This window comes from Heptranchias perlo, chromosome 1, assembly GCF_035084215.1.
Source record: "Heptranchias perlo isolate sHepPer1 chromosome 1, sHepPer1.hap1, whole genome shotgun sequence".
NCBI lineage: Eukaryota > Metazoa > Chordata > Chondrichthyes > Hexanchiformes > Hexanchidae > Heptranchias > Heptranchias perlo.
The window spans coordinates 50,903,598-50,917,372 of record NC_090325.1 but is presented as its reverse complement, the minus strand read 5'-3'; the positions used below and the strand labels follow the sequence as shown (position 1 = coordinate 50,917,372).

The 13,775-nt window shown below is 43.6% G+C and overlaps 1 protein-coding gene across 2 annotated transcripts in view; it reads left to right on the top strand.

Moving 5' to 3' along the window:
* The window catches only part of ca9 (carbonic anhydrase IX), a 92,945-nt gene that overhangs the window by 32,520 nt on the left and 46,650 nt on the right, over positions 1-13,775 (top strand). For both annotated transcript variants that reach the window (XM_067985046.1, XM_067985037.1), the window contains exons 4-5: positions 8,116-8,258; positions 10,151-10,243. In XM_067985046.1, coding sequence (XP_067841147.1) covers positions 8,116-8,258; positions 10,151-10,243 — 236 coding nt within the window. The remainder of the gene's footprint in view (positions 1-8,115; positions 8,259-10,150; positions 10,244-13,775) is intronic.

The following is a 13,775-nucleotide window of genomic DNA, read 5'->3' as shown; positions in this document are numbered from 1 at the left end:
AACCTCTGACTCATGAGCAATATCACAGGAAATCCGGTGCAAATTTTGCCCATCCCACTTTGGGTGTCACACTTCTTGTGTCACACTGTGCAAATGTGTGCACCATATTTCCTTTGCTATGTTGAAATTCCATATTCATAAAAGAATGGCAAATCATAACTGAGCAAGTATAGAAGATACTAATCAACATGTAGCAAGCAGTAACGAGCAATTTCAGAAATCTAGCAATATATTAGCAAGGAGTAGAAGAAGAACCGATGAAAGTGCTCCAAATAGTCTTGAAAATCATCTGCTAGCTTCTTTTCTAACAAAACCAAGAAATGTAGCACTGGAAGTAAGAGTTGTAAAATAACAAGAACATAAACAATTGCAAACTTTATGAGCTGATGATTATGTAGTTATACAGTAGTATTTTGTGCCTTAAAATGTCTCTAACAATGTTTTCCATCAGAGGCTTCACTGAGAAGCCTATGGCTTTAATTCATGGGCCTTCCCAAAGCTTTCACTCATAACTGAAGAAACTAACAAGGTAATAGATCACTGATCCTGCATACATCAGTGCCTATTATCCTAGATTTTAAAAATGATTAATAGCAATATTGGCCAGAATTTTCTGTTTATACACTCTGCCCCTCCTCTCTTGTTCATTGATGGAGAAGAGCTGAAGAAACTCCAAAGAAGCCATTGTTAGGAGCTAGGAATTAACATTTTCTGTGAAAAAGTATCAAAACAGTGTGAATCATAAACTTTGGAACATTATCTGAGGTAACTTTCAGAAGAAATTGAAGTACGTTGCAAACCCAGATTTTCCACTTAGGCAGAATTGGGGCCCATTGTCATCTGGCAGGATTTTGTCCGCCACAAAGATGTATCCATGAACCCACATGATTTTCCGGCCTTGGGGATAATTTGCATAATATTTGCAGGTTTTCTGGGATTGAGGGTAGAGAATGGCTGTAGAATCCTCAGAGGCCCATCACAGTGTGGCTTTGCTGCCAGCCTCAGTGCTGCTGGTATAAGTTCACACACACAAAAAAATCAGTTTGGTGCCTGAGCCTACGTAACCAATTCAAAAGTAATTGACTACATAGGCATTTTAATTGGCCCATGTGTGGCCTATAACAACGGTGGACACTAGGGACAAGCAGGCATACCTTGCATCCAGCATTGTTATGGTTACACTGAAAGCTAATATGTTGGATAACATATTTGCCTTAAGGTTCATTCTATTACTATATGGGCATCTATAGCCAGATATATTGTACGTTCCCTGGTCACTTCTAATGGGATGTCTCAGAAGCGGCAGGAACTAGTAAATCGGCTACGAGAACATTTCCCACCTAAATTTACTCAAGTTACACGGGTGAGCTGGCATAACTCAAACAGAAGATCTAGGTCATTATATTTAAGGGGATGCTTATTTAGCAAATATACAAGGGTCGCAATTCTGAAAGGTCTGTAGCATTATTCAACCTCGGAGGGAGGTTCTAAATCAAATTCCTGAATTTAAACATGTTGATTTAAGCAGGACATTTTAGTAACAGTGAGTACTGTACCATAGATATTTGGTAAAGAGGGAAAGATTCAAGTTAGTTTAATTTTTTCTTCATAAGTATATAGGAAAAAGAAGTAGGTCATTCAGCCTCTCGAGCCTGATCCACCATTCAAATAGATTATGGCTAATCTGTACCTTAACTCCATTTACCCGCCTTTGCTCCATATCCCTTGATACTCTTACCTAACAAAAATCTATCCATTAGACTTTTAGATTACTATTTGTTTTTCCTGGTTGTGACTAAAAATCCATACCCTAAAAAATGTGACAGTCACTTATTTGATATTGTAGGTAAAGTGCTGTTTATGGAAGGAATTTTTGTTCAAATGATTTTACTGACCCCTCCACCACCACCACTATCACGACCACCCTAAGTGCTGTGCTCCTCACCAGAAGCACTGATATTTCCTGTCTCCGGCCATTAATATGACCCAGAGAGCTAGTGCCTATTTTTCAAACAGTGTGTCCGTTTGATATTGTAGCCAGCAGTGATGGGTTGACCTTGATGAAAGCCTCTTTGTGGCTGAATAAATACAATTGTTTTAACTGCATCCATCTGGCGCCTGCGTTTAATTGTGTTTGAGAGAGATAGAGACATGCCTTTGTACTAAAAATGAATAGAGGAGCTATAGAGACAAAACTCGGACTACCCACATGGAAGGTCAAATGGTCAGTTTATAGTGAAAATAGAAATGCCTTCTCCCACACACCCTATGTCACATGCACAGATTTAACTATTTATGTAACTGTGGGACATGAGGAAAACAAATGTATTTACTTATTTAGACTGCGGTGGGTAAAGAAAACATTATTTATTTTCTATGAACCACTTAAGAATCTTAACTGCACTGTTTCTGACCCCATCTCCTACAAACTTCTTTCCAAATAATTTCAGTGGAGATGTTCACTTCTCCCCTAACCCCAGAAATTCCCCCGCTCCTCCAACTCATCATGAGGAACACCATGTTCTAAAATTGGTGACACCATGCAATGGGATGCACACTTATGATAATCTATAATGTATTAAAAATCTTATTTCTGCACACACGTCCTGGCTACAAAACATAGAAACATAGAGAATAAGACCTGGAGTAGGCCATTCAGCCCTTCGAGCCTGCTCCGCCATTCAGTATGATCATGGCTGATCCTCCATCTCAATACCATACTCCCGCTCTCTCCCCATACCCCTTGATGCCTTTTGTGTCTAGAAATCTATCTAGCCCCTTCTTAAATATATTCAGTGACTTGGCCTCCACAGCCTTCTGTGGTAGAGAATTCCACAGGTTCACCACCCTCTGAGTGAAGAAATTTCTCCTCATCTCAGTTCTAAATGTCCTACCCCATAACCTGAGACTGTGACCCCTCGTTCTGGACTCACCCCCCCAGCCAGGGGAAACATCCTCCCTGCATCCAGTCTGTCTAGCCCTGTCAGAATTTTATACGTTTCAATGAGGTTCCCTCTCATTCTTCTAAACTCGAGTCAATACAGGCTTAGTCGTTCCAATCTCTCCTCATGCGACAGTCCTGCCATCCCAGGAATCAGTCTGGTGAACCTTCGCTGCACTCTCTCTATGGCAAGTATATCCTTTCTTAGGTAAGGAGACCAAAACTGCACACAATACTCCAGGTGTGGTCTCACCAAGGCCCTGTATAACTGCAATAAGACATCCTTGCTCCTGTACTCAAATCCTCTTGCAATGAAGGCCAACATACCATTTGCCTTCCTAATTGCTTGCTGCACCTGCATGTTTGCTTTCAGTGACTGGTGTACGAGTACACCCAGGTTCCTTTGTACATCAACATTTCCCAATCTATCACCATTTAAATAATACTCTGCCTTTCTATTTTTCCTTCCGAAGTGGATAACTTCACATTTATCCACGTTATACTACAATCTGCCATGTATTTGCCCACTCACTCAACTTGTCTAAATCGCTTTGAAGCCTCTTTGCATCCTCCTCACAACTCACGATCCCACCTAGTTTTGTGTCATCAGCAAACTTGGAAATATTACATTTGGTTCCCTCATCCAAATCATTGATATATATTGTGAATAGCTGGGGCCCAAGCACTGATCCCTACAGTACCCCACTAGTCATTGCCTGCCACCCCGAAAAAGACCCATTTATTCCTACTCTCTGTTTCCTGTCTGTTAAGCAGTTTTCAATCCATGCCTGTATATTACCCCCAATCCCGTGTGCTTTAATTTTGCACACTAACCTTTTATATGGGACTTTATCAAAGGCCATCTGAAAATCCAAATAAACCACATCCACTGGTTCTCCTTTAATTATTCTACCAGTTACATCCCCAAAAAACTCCAGTCAAACACGATTTCCCTTACATAAATCCATGTTGACTTTGTCTAATCCCGTTGATATTTCCTGTTATCACATCCAAGATGACAACCAATGCATCCACTATTTCCATGGCTACCTCTTTTAGTACTCTGGGATGCAGATTATCAGGCCTTGGGGATTTATTGGCTTTCAGTCCCATTAATTTCTCCAGCATTATTTTTTTACTAATACTAATTCCCTTTAATTCCTCCTTCTCACTAGTCCCTTGGATCCCTAGCATTTCTGGGAAGTTATTTTTTTTATTCGTGGGCGTCGCTGGCGAGGCCGGCATTTATTGCCCATCCCTAATTGCCCTTGAGAAGGTGGTGGTGAGCCGCCTTCTTGAACCGCTGAAGTCCGTGTGGTGAAGGTTCTCCCACAGTGCTGTTAGGAAAGGAGTTCCAGGATTTTGACCCAGCGACAATGAAGGAACGGCGATATATTTCCAAGTCGGGATGGTGTGTGACTTGGAGGGGAACGTGCAAGTGGTGTTGTTCCCATGTACCTGCTGCCCTTGTCCTTCTAGGTGATAGAGGTCGTGGGTTTGGAGGTACTGTCGAACAAACCTTGGCAAGTTGCTGCAGTGCATCCTGTGGATGGTACACACTGCAGCCACGGTGCACTGGTGGTGAAGGGAGTGAATGTTTAGGGTGGTGGATGGGGTGCCAATCAAGTGGGCTGCTTTGTCCTGGATGGTGTCAAGCTTCTTAAGTGTTGTTGGAGCTGCACTCATCCAGGCAATTGGAGAGTATTCCATCACACTCCTGACTTGTGCCTTGTAAATGGTGGAAATGCTTTGGGGAGTCAGGAGGTGAATCACTTGTCACAGAATACCCAGCCTCTGACCTGCTCTTGTAGCCACAGTATTTATATGGCTGCTCCAGTTAAGTTTCTGGCCAATGGTGACCCCCAGGATGTTGATGGTTAGGGATTCGGCGATGGTAATGCCATTGAATGTCAAGGGGAGGTGGTTAGACTCTCTCTTGTTGGAAATGGTCATTGCCTGGCACTTGTCTGGCACGAAAGTTACTTGCCACTTATGAGCCCAAGCCTAGATGTTGTCCAGGTCTTGCTGCATGCGGGCACGGACTGCTTCATTATCTGAGGGGTTGCAAATGGAACTGAACACTGTGCAAACATCAGCGAACATCCCCACTTCTGACCTTATGATGGAGGGAAGGTCAGAATTTGAAGACAGAACCAAAGTGTTTGTTTAATTGCTCTGCCATTTCCTTGTTCCCCATTATAAATTCCCCCTTTTCTGACTGTAAGGGACCTACATTTGTCTTCACTAATCTTTTTCTTTTTTCATACTTGTAGAAGCTTTTACAGTCCAATTTTATGTTCCTTGCAAGTTTACTCTCATACTCTATTTTTCCCCTATTAATCAATCTCTTGGTCCTTTTTTGCTGAATTCTAAACTGCTCCCAATCCTCAGGCTTGCTACGTTTTCTGGCAACTTTATATAACTCCTCTTTGGATCTAATACTATCCTTAATTTCTTTTGTTAGCCATGGTTGGGCCATTTTTTTCTTTTGTGTTTTTGCGCCAGAAAGGAATGTATAATTGTTGCAATTCATGCATTCGTTCCTTAAATGTTAGCCATTGCCCATCCACCGTCATGCCTTTTAATGAAGCTTCCCAATCTATCATAGCTAACTCACTCCTCATACCATCATAGTTTCCTTTGTTTAGATTTAGTTTTGGATTGGACTACTTCACTTTTCATCTGAATGAAGAATTCTGTCATGTTATGGTCACTCTTCCCTAAAGGACCCTGCACAACAAGATTATTAATTAACTCCTTCTCATTGCACAATACCCAATCTAGGATGGCCTGTTCCCTGGTTGGCTCCTCAATGTACTGGTCTAAAAAACCATCTCGTAGACACTCCAGGAATTCATCCTCCATGGTATTATTGCTAATTTGTTTGGCCAACCTATATGTAGATTAAAGTCACCCATGATTACTGTACCCTTGTTACATGCATCTCTGATTTCCTGTTGGTCCCATCCCCTACATTACCACTACTGTTTGGAGGCCTATAAACAACTCCCAACAGTGTTTTCTGCCCCTTGGTGCTTCTTAACTCCACCCAGACTAATTCTACATCTGAGCCAATATCCTTTCCCACTATTGCTCTGATTCCATCCTTTACTCGCAACGCCATCCCACCTTCTTTTTCTTTTTGCCTGTCCTTCCTAAATATCAAATAGCCTTGGATATTCAGCTCCCAGCCTTGATCACCTGTAGCCATGTCTCCGTAATCGCAATTATATTGTATCTGTTTACATCTATTTGCGCTGTTAATTCATCTACCTTATTACAAATGCTTCTTGCATTCACATACAGTGCCTTTAGATTTAACTTTTTAACATTTTTAGACATCTGAACATTTTTTTGCACTATGGCCCTATTTGTCTTATTGCCATTTTTCTTACCTGGACCCTATTTGTTAGTGCACTCTTTTGTTTGTACGCTCTGTCGACTTCCTGACAAAATCTGGTTATCCTTACCCCAGTCACTTTCCTGCACTGCTTCCATGTCTTTTCTCTATAGCAGTCTAGGTTTCTTTCCACCGAGACCCTCCCCCCACCTTATTTAGTTTAAAGCCCTATCTGCCTCCCTAGTTATTCGATTCGCTAGAACTCTGGTCCCAGCATGGTTCAGGTGTAGTCCGTCCCAACGGAACAGCTCTCTCTTTCCCCAGTACTGGTGCCAGTGCCTCACGAATCGAAACCCACTTCTCCCACACCAATCTTTGAGCCATGCATTCATCTCCCTGATCCTATTGATCCTGTGCCAATTTGCTCGTGGCTCAGGTAATAATCCAGAAATTATTACCTTTGTGGTTCTGCTTTTTAATTTAGTCCCTAGCTGCTCAAACTCTCTCAGCAGAACCTTTTTCTTAGTCCTACCTATGTCGTTGGTACCTACGTGCACCACGACAACTGGATCCACCCCTCCCACTTCAAGTTCTTCTCCAGCCCAGAGGAGATGTCCTTAACCCTGGCATTGAGTAGGCATCATAGTCTTCAGAACTCAGGGTCCTGGCTGCAGAGAACAGTGTCTATCCCCATAACTATACTGTTGCCTACTACAACCACTTTCCTTTTTACTCCCCCCACTTTAACGGCTTCCTGTACCACAGCGCCGTGGTCAGTTTGCCCGTCCTCCCCGTAGTCCCCGCACTTGTCCACAAGGGTTGCCAGCACCTCGAATCTATTGGACAAGCACAGGGGCTAAGGCTCCTGCAATATTACCTCCTGGATCCCCGTACCTGCCTCACTCGCAGTCACACCCTCCTGTCCCTGTCCACGTGTCAATTCTAAAGTATCTAATCTAAGCCTTACTTGTTCTTGTTAACTTTTCCCAGGCTAAATTCCTATGTTCACATTTATAATGGTAGCTGCCTAAGTAAACGTGTCACGCTGTTATTACACCCTCCTGTCAGTGGTGGCGCTGTAACTGCTCAGTTTTATGTCTCTCAACTCCTCAGCCTGTATTGCAGACAGCCTGTGTTGAGGTCCAATCAACTCTACTTCTCTGCTGTAAGTTTTGCTATTTAGCTATGAATTGTCATATAAAACCAAAGCATTATACAATATAAGGAGAGAATGTAGAAGTTTAAAATGGGGATAGCGGCCTTTCCTGATCCAATTATCCACTGCCCTCTAATCCTGCTTCACCTGAAGGCTACACTTGGTCTTCACGCCCCATGAGTAACACCACTGGAGGGGGACTAGTAAATAAACATTTTTACAAATTAATGATGTATTTGTCACTGATATATGGTGTATATCACAGTATCTTTTGAAGGAAATCTATTTGAATTGTAAATTTAATCAAGCCACTGCATATTGAATAAAAATTGGGTACAGTGTTATAAAAACTATAACACATTCAAGAGTCTGCAAAATGGCTCAAAATATGAGAATGAAAATGGAGCAGTTGGTGAACATTTTATGAATTCTGTGTTACACCTCTTACTCCAATGCAGCAATCATCTTGTTTATTTTTTTTCTGATAACATACACTCTAGCCTTTCTCAAAACACCTACAATACCAAGCCTGAAGCAGATGCATGGTCTAATTCTAGGCTTCCATCAATACTGCTACATAACTTCGTTAGGAAGTGTGCAAGAGCAGTCAGGTATGGTTTCAATCTGGTTTTAGTAGCAAAGGGTGATAACATTGTTTTGTTTTTGTTTCTCCTCAAGTTAAACTTTCACTCCCAGATTCAATGAGCATAAGCAGTGGTTTCTCACAGAAATACGTAGCCGCTCAGCTGCATTTTCACTGGGGTTCAGGAACCATTCCAGGATCAGAACACACAGTGGATGGTACCCAGTACTCTGCTGAGGTAATACTATGAGCGTTTGTTTGCAAAAGTCAGTGACTATTTTGTTAATCATTATTGGAGGTGAGATGGATTTCACGTTGCATTCATTTTTTTCAAAAAAATAATACAAGGAAAATTGATCTATAATTGAAATCATGATCCGGTGAAATAATGCTTACAATTTTGTGCTAAATGCAATTTAAGTTGTATATACTTAGTAGTATAATTGCACCAAGCAGTTTGCTAATTTGCTAAAATTGGAGGGAATATTAAAAGGAGTTCCAGTAGAGATTGGTAAGGTTTTTTCTGAATATAGATGTTCTACTGAGTGTGAAGCTAGTCTATTCATCTCACAATGTAAAAATCACCACCTGTGACCATTCAACCTCCAGTGGGCCAGCATTATATAGGTGAATAAAAAAGCAAAATACTGCAAATGCTGGAAATCTGAAATAAAAGCAGAAAATGCTGGAAATACTCAGCAGGTCAGGCATCTTCTGTGAAGAGGGAAACATCCATAGATGCTACCTGACTTGCTGAATGTTTCCAGCATTTTATTACGTAGATGATACCAGGTCACTAGTCACACCTCAGATTTTCAGAGTGTAAACCTTGCATTAAGGAGCATCTGATGCACCAGAATTTGTGGTAAAAGCTGCTTTTACACTATAGCGTGCAGTTTACTGCAAATACAGGGTCTCCTTCAATTTGGAAGATATTAGCATATGGTTCTGCCAGCAGGATAAGGAAACCAGTATTAGTTATGTAAATACAGGGAAAAGTTTGCTTTCTGGCTCCAGTTAAAAGCAGATACCACAGTGCCTATGGATAGTGGCTCCCTGGTCTAAAAGTGAAAACAGGAAACCATGCACATATGCTGCACTCCTCAAACAGGATGCAGTGTAAAATACAAGTTTATGGCCCCAATTTTAGCTCCCCTGCCTGGCGGAAACCGGGCCGGAGGCGGGGTGGGGGGGGGGGGGGGGTCGGTGGCAGTTAAAATAAGGCCAGTCATTTACCTCCTCTGAGATCTTAACCTGCTCTTAACCTGAGCAGGCGAGCGGGACACCTGCAAGAAGGAACTGAGGTCCTTCCTGAAATATTCAGAGATTGCAATATCAGTTGAAGGCCTGATCGGGGAAGCAGTGACAGCCTTCCCATCAGGCCAGATCGTCAGCTAGAAGAGGCCCAGCAGGTAAGTTTGAAAAATGTAATTTTATGTTTCCTTGTGGACCAGGAGGAGCACTCTTCCAGGCCTCACAAGGAAGCCTTGGGCCTCCCTTGCCCCAGGCTGCCACTCTTCCCCTCCAATTGCACCTCGAGTCCATCCCTCAACTGACGGCCAGGGATTGCTCCCATGGGTCCCCAGTTGTGGCCTCCTGCTGCCGAACTCCCACTCCCACCTGCTGGCCCGGTAGTGGATCTGGCCGGATTCAGGTGGGACTCCGGGAAAATTTATTCAAATGAGGCCTGGCCATTAAGATGGACTCCCCTGGTTCGCCTTCCACTTTGAGGATCACACGCTCCGTTCTTGTCCCCACTTTAAAATCAGGGCCTACGAATCTTGAGGTGAAATAGTCCATGTAAGTAATAAGAGGCTGCCTGAACAAGAACACCATGAGGGTCATGGCTTATCTGACACTCATCAGTGAGCGAATACTGGAATGGCCCTATGGCAGGTTATAAAAAGCATGTACTTGTGTATGCAGATAAAAGAATAACAGGAGAAATTGCTGGCTAGGCTTGGACATGAGATAGCAGTTCATCAGAATTTGCAGCTGCACAATACAGCCACTCTTTTTAGACCCAATGATGATCAGACCTCCTGAATCAAACACACACATTACATTAATATGCATTAACCCAATAACTAGAATCTTCGCAGTGGTAATTTGTACCTATTATTGCTCCAGATGCACGTTGTTCATTATGCTGCTAAATATGGAAGTTTGAAAGACGCAGCAGAGGAAACTGATGGTCTTGCTGTGCTGGCAGTGCTTTTTCAGGTAAGGTGTCATCAACATGCCAAGGCTGGGCTTTGCTCATTCTTTTTAACAGATTCCTTTTTATCAATAAATTTTTTAATCTCTCCCTCTCCCCCCATCTGCTCCATTTATTTTGTGCTTATTATCAGTCTCTTGAACTTTATTATCTCTTTTTCCTGCAATCTACAGGCTTTTAAAACCTACGCTTGGCTACATTTAACTACTGCATCCCTCCCTCACTACTTTCAATCTTGGTGGTGCTCTTCACCAAGGGTCTTGATTTTAACCTTGTTTTCTCAATAATAGTAAAAAAGTACCCACTTCTGGTCCCACATAGTTGTGAATTAACTCTTGGTACAGTCTCATTTATGTGTGCATACTGAAAAATATACGACCAATACATTTTTTTAATGACCAAAAACTAATAAAATAAGAAGTAATATGAGACTCCACATTTTTAAAACTTAGTTTAGACCTGGTATTTTAAAGTGTACCTGTTTGGTGGTGTAATTAGTTACTTTCCAGCCGGGCAGATAAGCAAGTTGGAGCTTTTTCAATGATTTCTCTGATTGCAGCGTGTGATGTCCCTTTAATTCGAAGCTGTCATATCGATGGTGAACCACGAGGAGCAACTTTCGGATTTTCGCGTTTCACTGCGTATGTGCGAACGCTGGAACTTGCTCCTTCATTTCACCACTAACAACAGAGAGCGCTGTTGAGCTCCTCCATTATTTCGGGAGCAATTTGTGCCCCAATGGGTAATGTCATGTTCTATAATGAAAATCTGATAGTAATCTGGGAACACTGATCACAGTGTACATGAGCTCACAAGTTACAGTTTTGGTCACATTTTAGTTATGGTTAATTTAAGGACTGCTGTTAGCAGCACCAGGACTTCCAGTCAAAGACCACAGTGCCCCTGTCTTTTTAAGTATAATCGTGTGGCAAACATCCTGTGGTAATAAATAATTGCTGTAAAATTGTTACTTAAACAGTTAGAAGTCAAGAAGCAATCTTCGCATATTTTACAGAATTCTGGCTAAAATTATACTCAACTTTCTTGTAATTTTATGCTGGTGATGTAAGTAGTATTGAGAAAATATAATTTTACATTTGCCAAGGTAAATCATGTATAACAACAATAACAAACAACTTGCATTTATCTATCACATTTAATGCAGAAAAATGTCTCAAGGTGTTTCACAGAGGATTATCAGAAGTAGATGGATGCCAAGGCAAAGAAGGAGATATTAGGAGGGGTGATGAAAAGCTTGGCAAAGAGGTGGGTTTTAAGGAGAGTCTTAAAGGAGAAGAGGATGGTGGAGAGATTTAGGGAGGGAATTCCAGAACATAGGGCCTAGGCAGTTGAAGGCACAGCTGCCAATGATGGGGCAAAGGGCGGGGGTGGGGGGGTGGGGTTGCATAAAAGGTTAGACACATAGGGCTCGATTTTCGCACCCGCGATCGGGTATGTTCCTGGTGGGGGGGGGGGGCTGCGAAAATCGTGGATTCCCTGGGCAGGTCGGGAGCCCGGATCCAACCCGACCACTTTCCGGGTTCCCCGCTGACGCGCTGACATGCGCACGCAACCCCCGCATGTGGGACTCCCGCCGGCAATTAAAGCCAGCGGGGTGCCACTTAAAGTACTTGAACAGGTACTTCAGCATGTTTACAGATCTGATTGACCTGTTATTTTAGGAGGGCTGGGATTTTGCAACTGACTGAGACCGTTTCCCGTCCTGGGGGAAACATTCCCAGTTGAAATGGACGTGTTGCATCCATCAGCCTGTGGCAGCTGCAAAGGTCCATTTGACAGGTTGGGGGGGGGAGACCCTCACTCATTGCAGGAGGCCACTCTGTCACTTTAGACAAAGTTTGGCCTCCACCACCCTCCTCCTAACAACAAAATTCACCAACTTGCTCAGAGTCACTCGGCATGTAGTCGTGGACATCTGCAGCCTCCTTCATGCCGAGCTGCTCCCGGCTGGCCCGAGCACCATCTTCTTACCTGTCGCTGTCAAAGTCACCACTGCCCTCAACAACTTCTCCTTCGCATCCTTCCAGGGTGCCACTGGGGACATCGCCGACGTCTCTCAGTCGTCTGCACAAAAGAGCCCTGCAAATACACCTACACCCACTCTGCAGTGACACAATGGGTGGCATCAGTTGTGGGTCTTCATTGTGATCCTCAGGAAAGGGCATTATTGCACAAACCAGACAAGATTTGCAAAGACGTGGCAGTAGTGGTGACAATATAATATGTAAAGTGAGTTGATCAGAAATCAAATATAAGTAAAAACCATGACAAACCCTCAAATACCCTTGTGCATCCCCTTCATGTTCACGACACGTTTGCCTTACGCTTCCTACTGCACATATGTGATGCATGCCCTGTGGCAGCAGCACAGGTGGTGGCAGGTTGAGTGAGGCTGTTTGTGAAAGAGATGCATGAGAGGGTGAGTATGAGATAGAGCCATGAGATTGTATGAGGATTGGGTTGAGTGGTAGTGGCGGGATGAGTACTGGCGAGGTGAGTAAGTGCAGGTAAGATGAGGATGAGGTTTGAGTGGGTGTGAGGGGTGATGTGACAGAGTAGTGTTGGCAGTGCAGAAGGAGATGTGGGTTGGGGGCGGTGTTGTGGCAGACGGAGTGTAGGGGAATGAGTAAGTGTACTCACTTTGGCTGACCTACTTAGGTCATTGCAGCGCCTCCTGCACTGTATGCAGGTGGGCGATATGTTGGTGGTGCAGGTGACCTTCTCTGCCACCTCGAGCCAGGCCTTCCTGGTGGTAGAGGCAGGCCGCTTCCTCCCGCCTGCTGGGTGGAAGATCTCTGTCCCTCCCCCTCCTCCTCACCCCATGCAATGATACCTGGAGTGAGGCATCATTAAACCTGGGAGCAGCCTTCCCCCTGGGCTGCTCCATGCTGTAATTTTTCCTATTTCTTGCAGCATCAGTCAGTGGAGGACTGCCCCTTTAAATAGAGCTCCTCCAGCTGACAGACCTTACTGCGCATGCGCAGTCCGCCCGCCGCGCAGCTTAGCAGCGGGGAACCCCGAAGACCAGGTAAGTGGATCCAATCAGCCTGCGATTGCGCGCGGGGCAGACTGATTTCACCGGGCACGAATCGCACCCCCCACCCCCGCCGCGAACCCGCCGCCCTGGTAATATTGGGCCCATAAAATCAGTATGAAAGTGCTATGATAACTTATCCCTGACAGACTAGCTCTACTGCTTTCATGTCACAAAGATAATTACAGATGAGTGCTGCTATTCAACATATATGATTCACCCTTCCATAGAAACCCCATCACAGCATCCAAGTGACACTTGAATGACTCCAGCGTTTTGCATTTTCTACCTTACCCAGACAACCATTCCAGATATTAATTGACCTTTTGTGTGAAGAAATGCTCTGTGATATCAATACTGAATGTGCTTTTATCAGTTTGTAATGTGTGCAATTGCCTTATCGTCATTGTTCAACTTGAAATAGAACTCAGGATCAACCATTTCTATTCCACTTCATACCTGTATAAAGTCCCCTCTCGTCC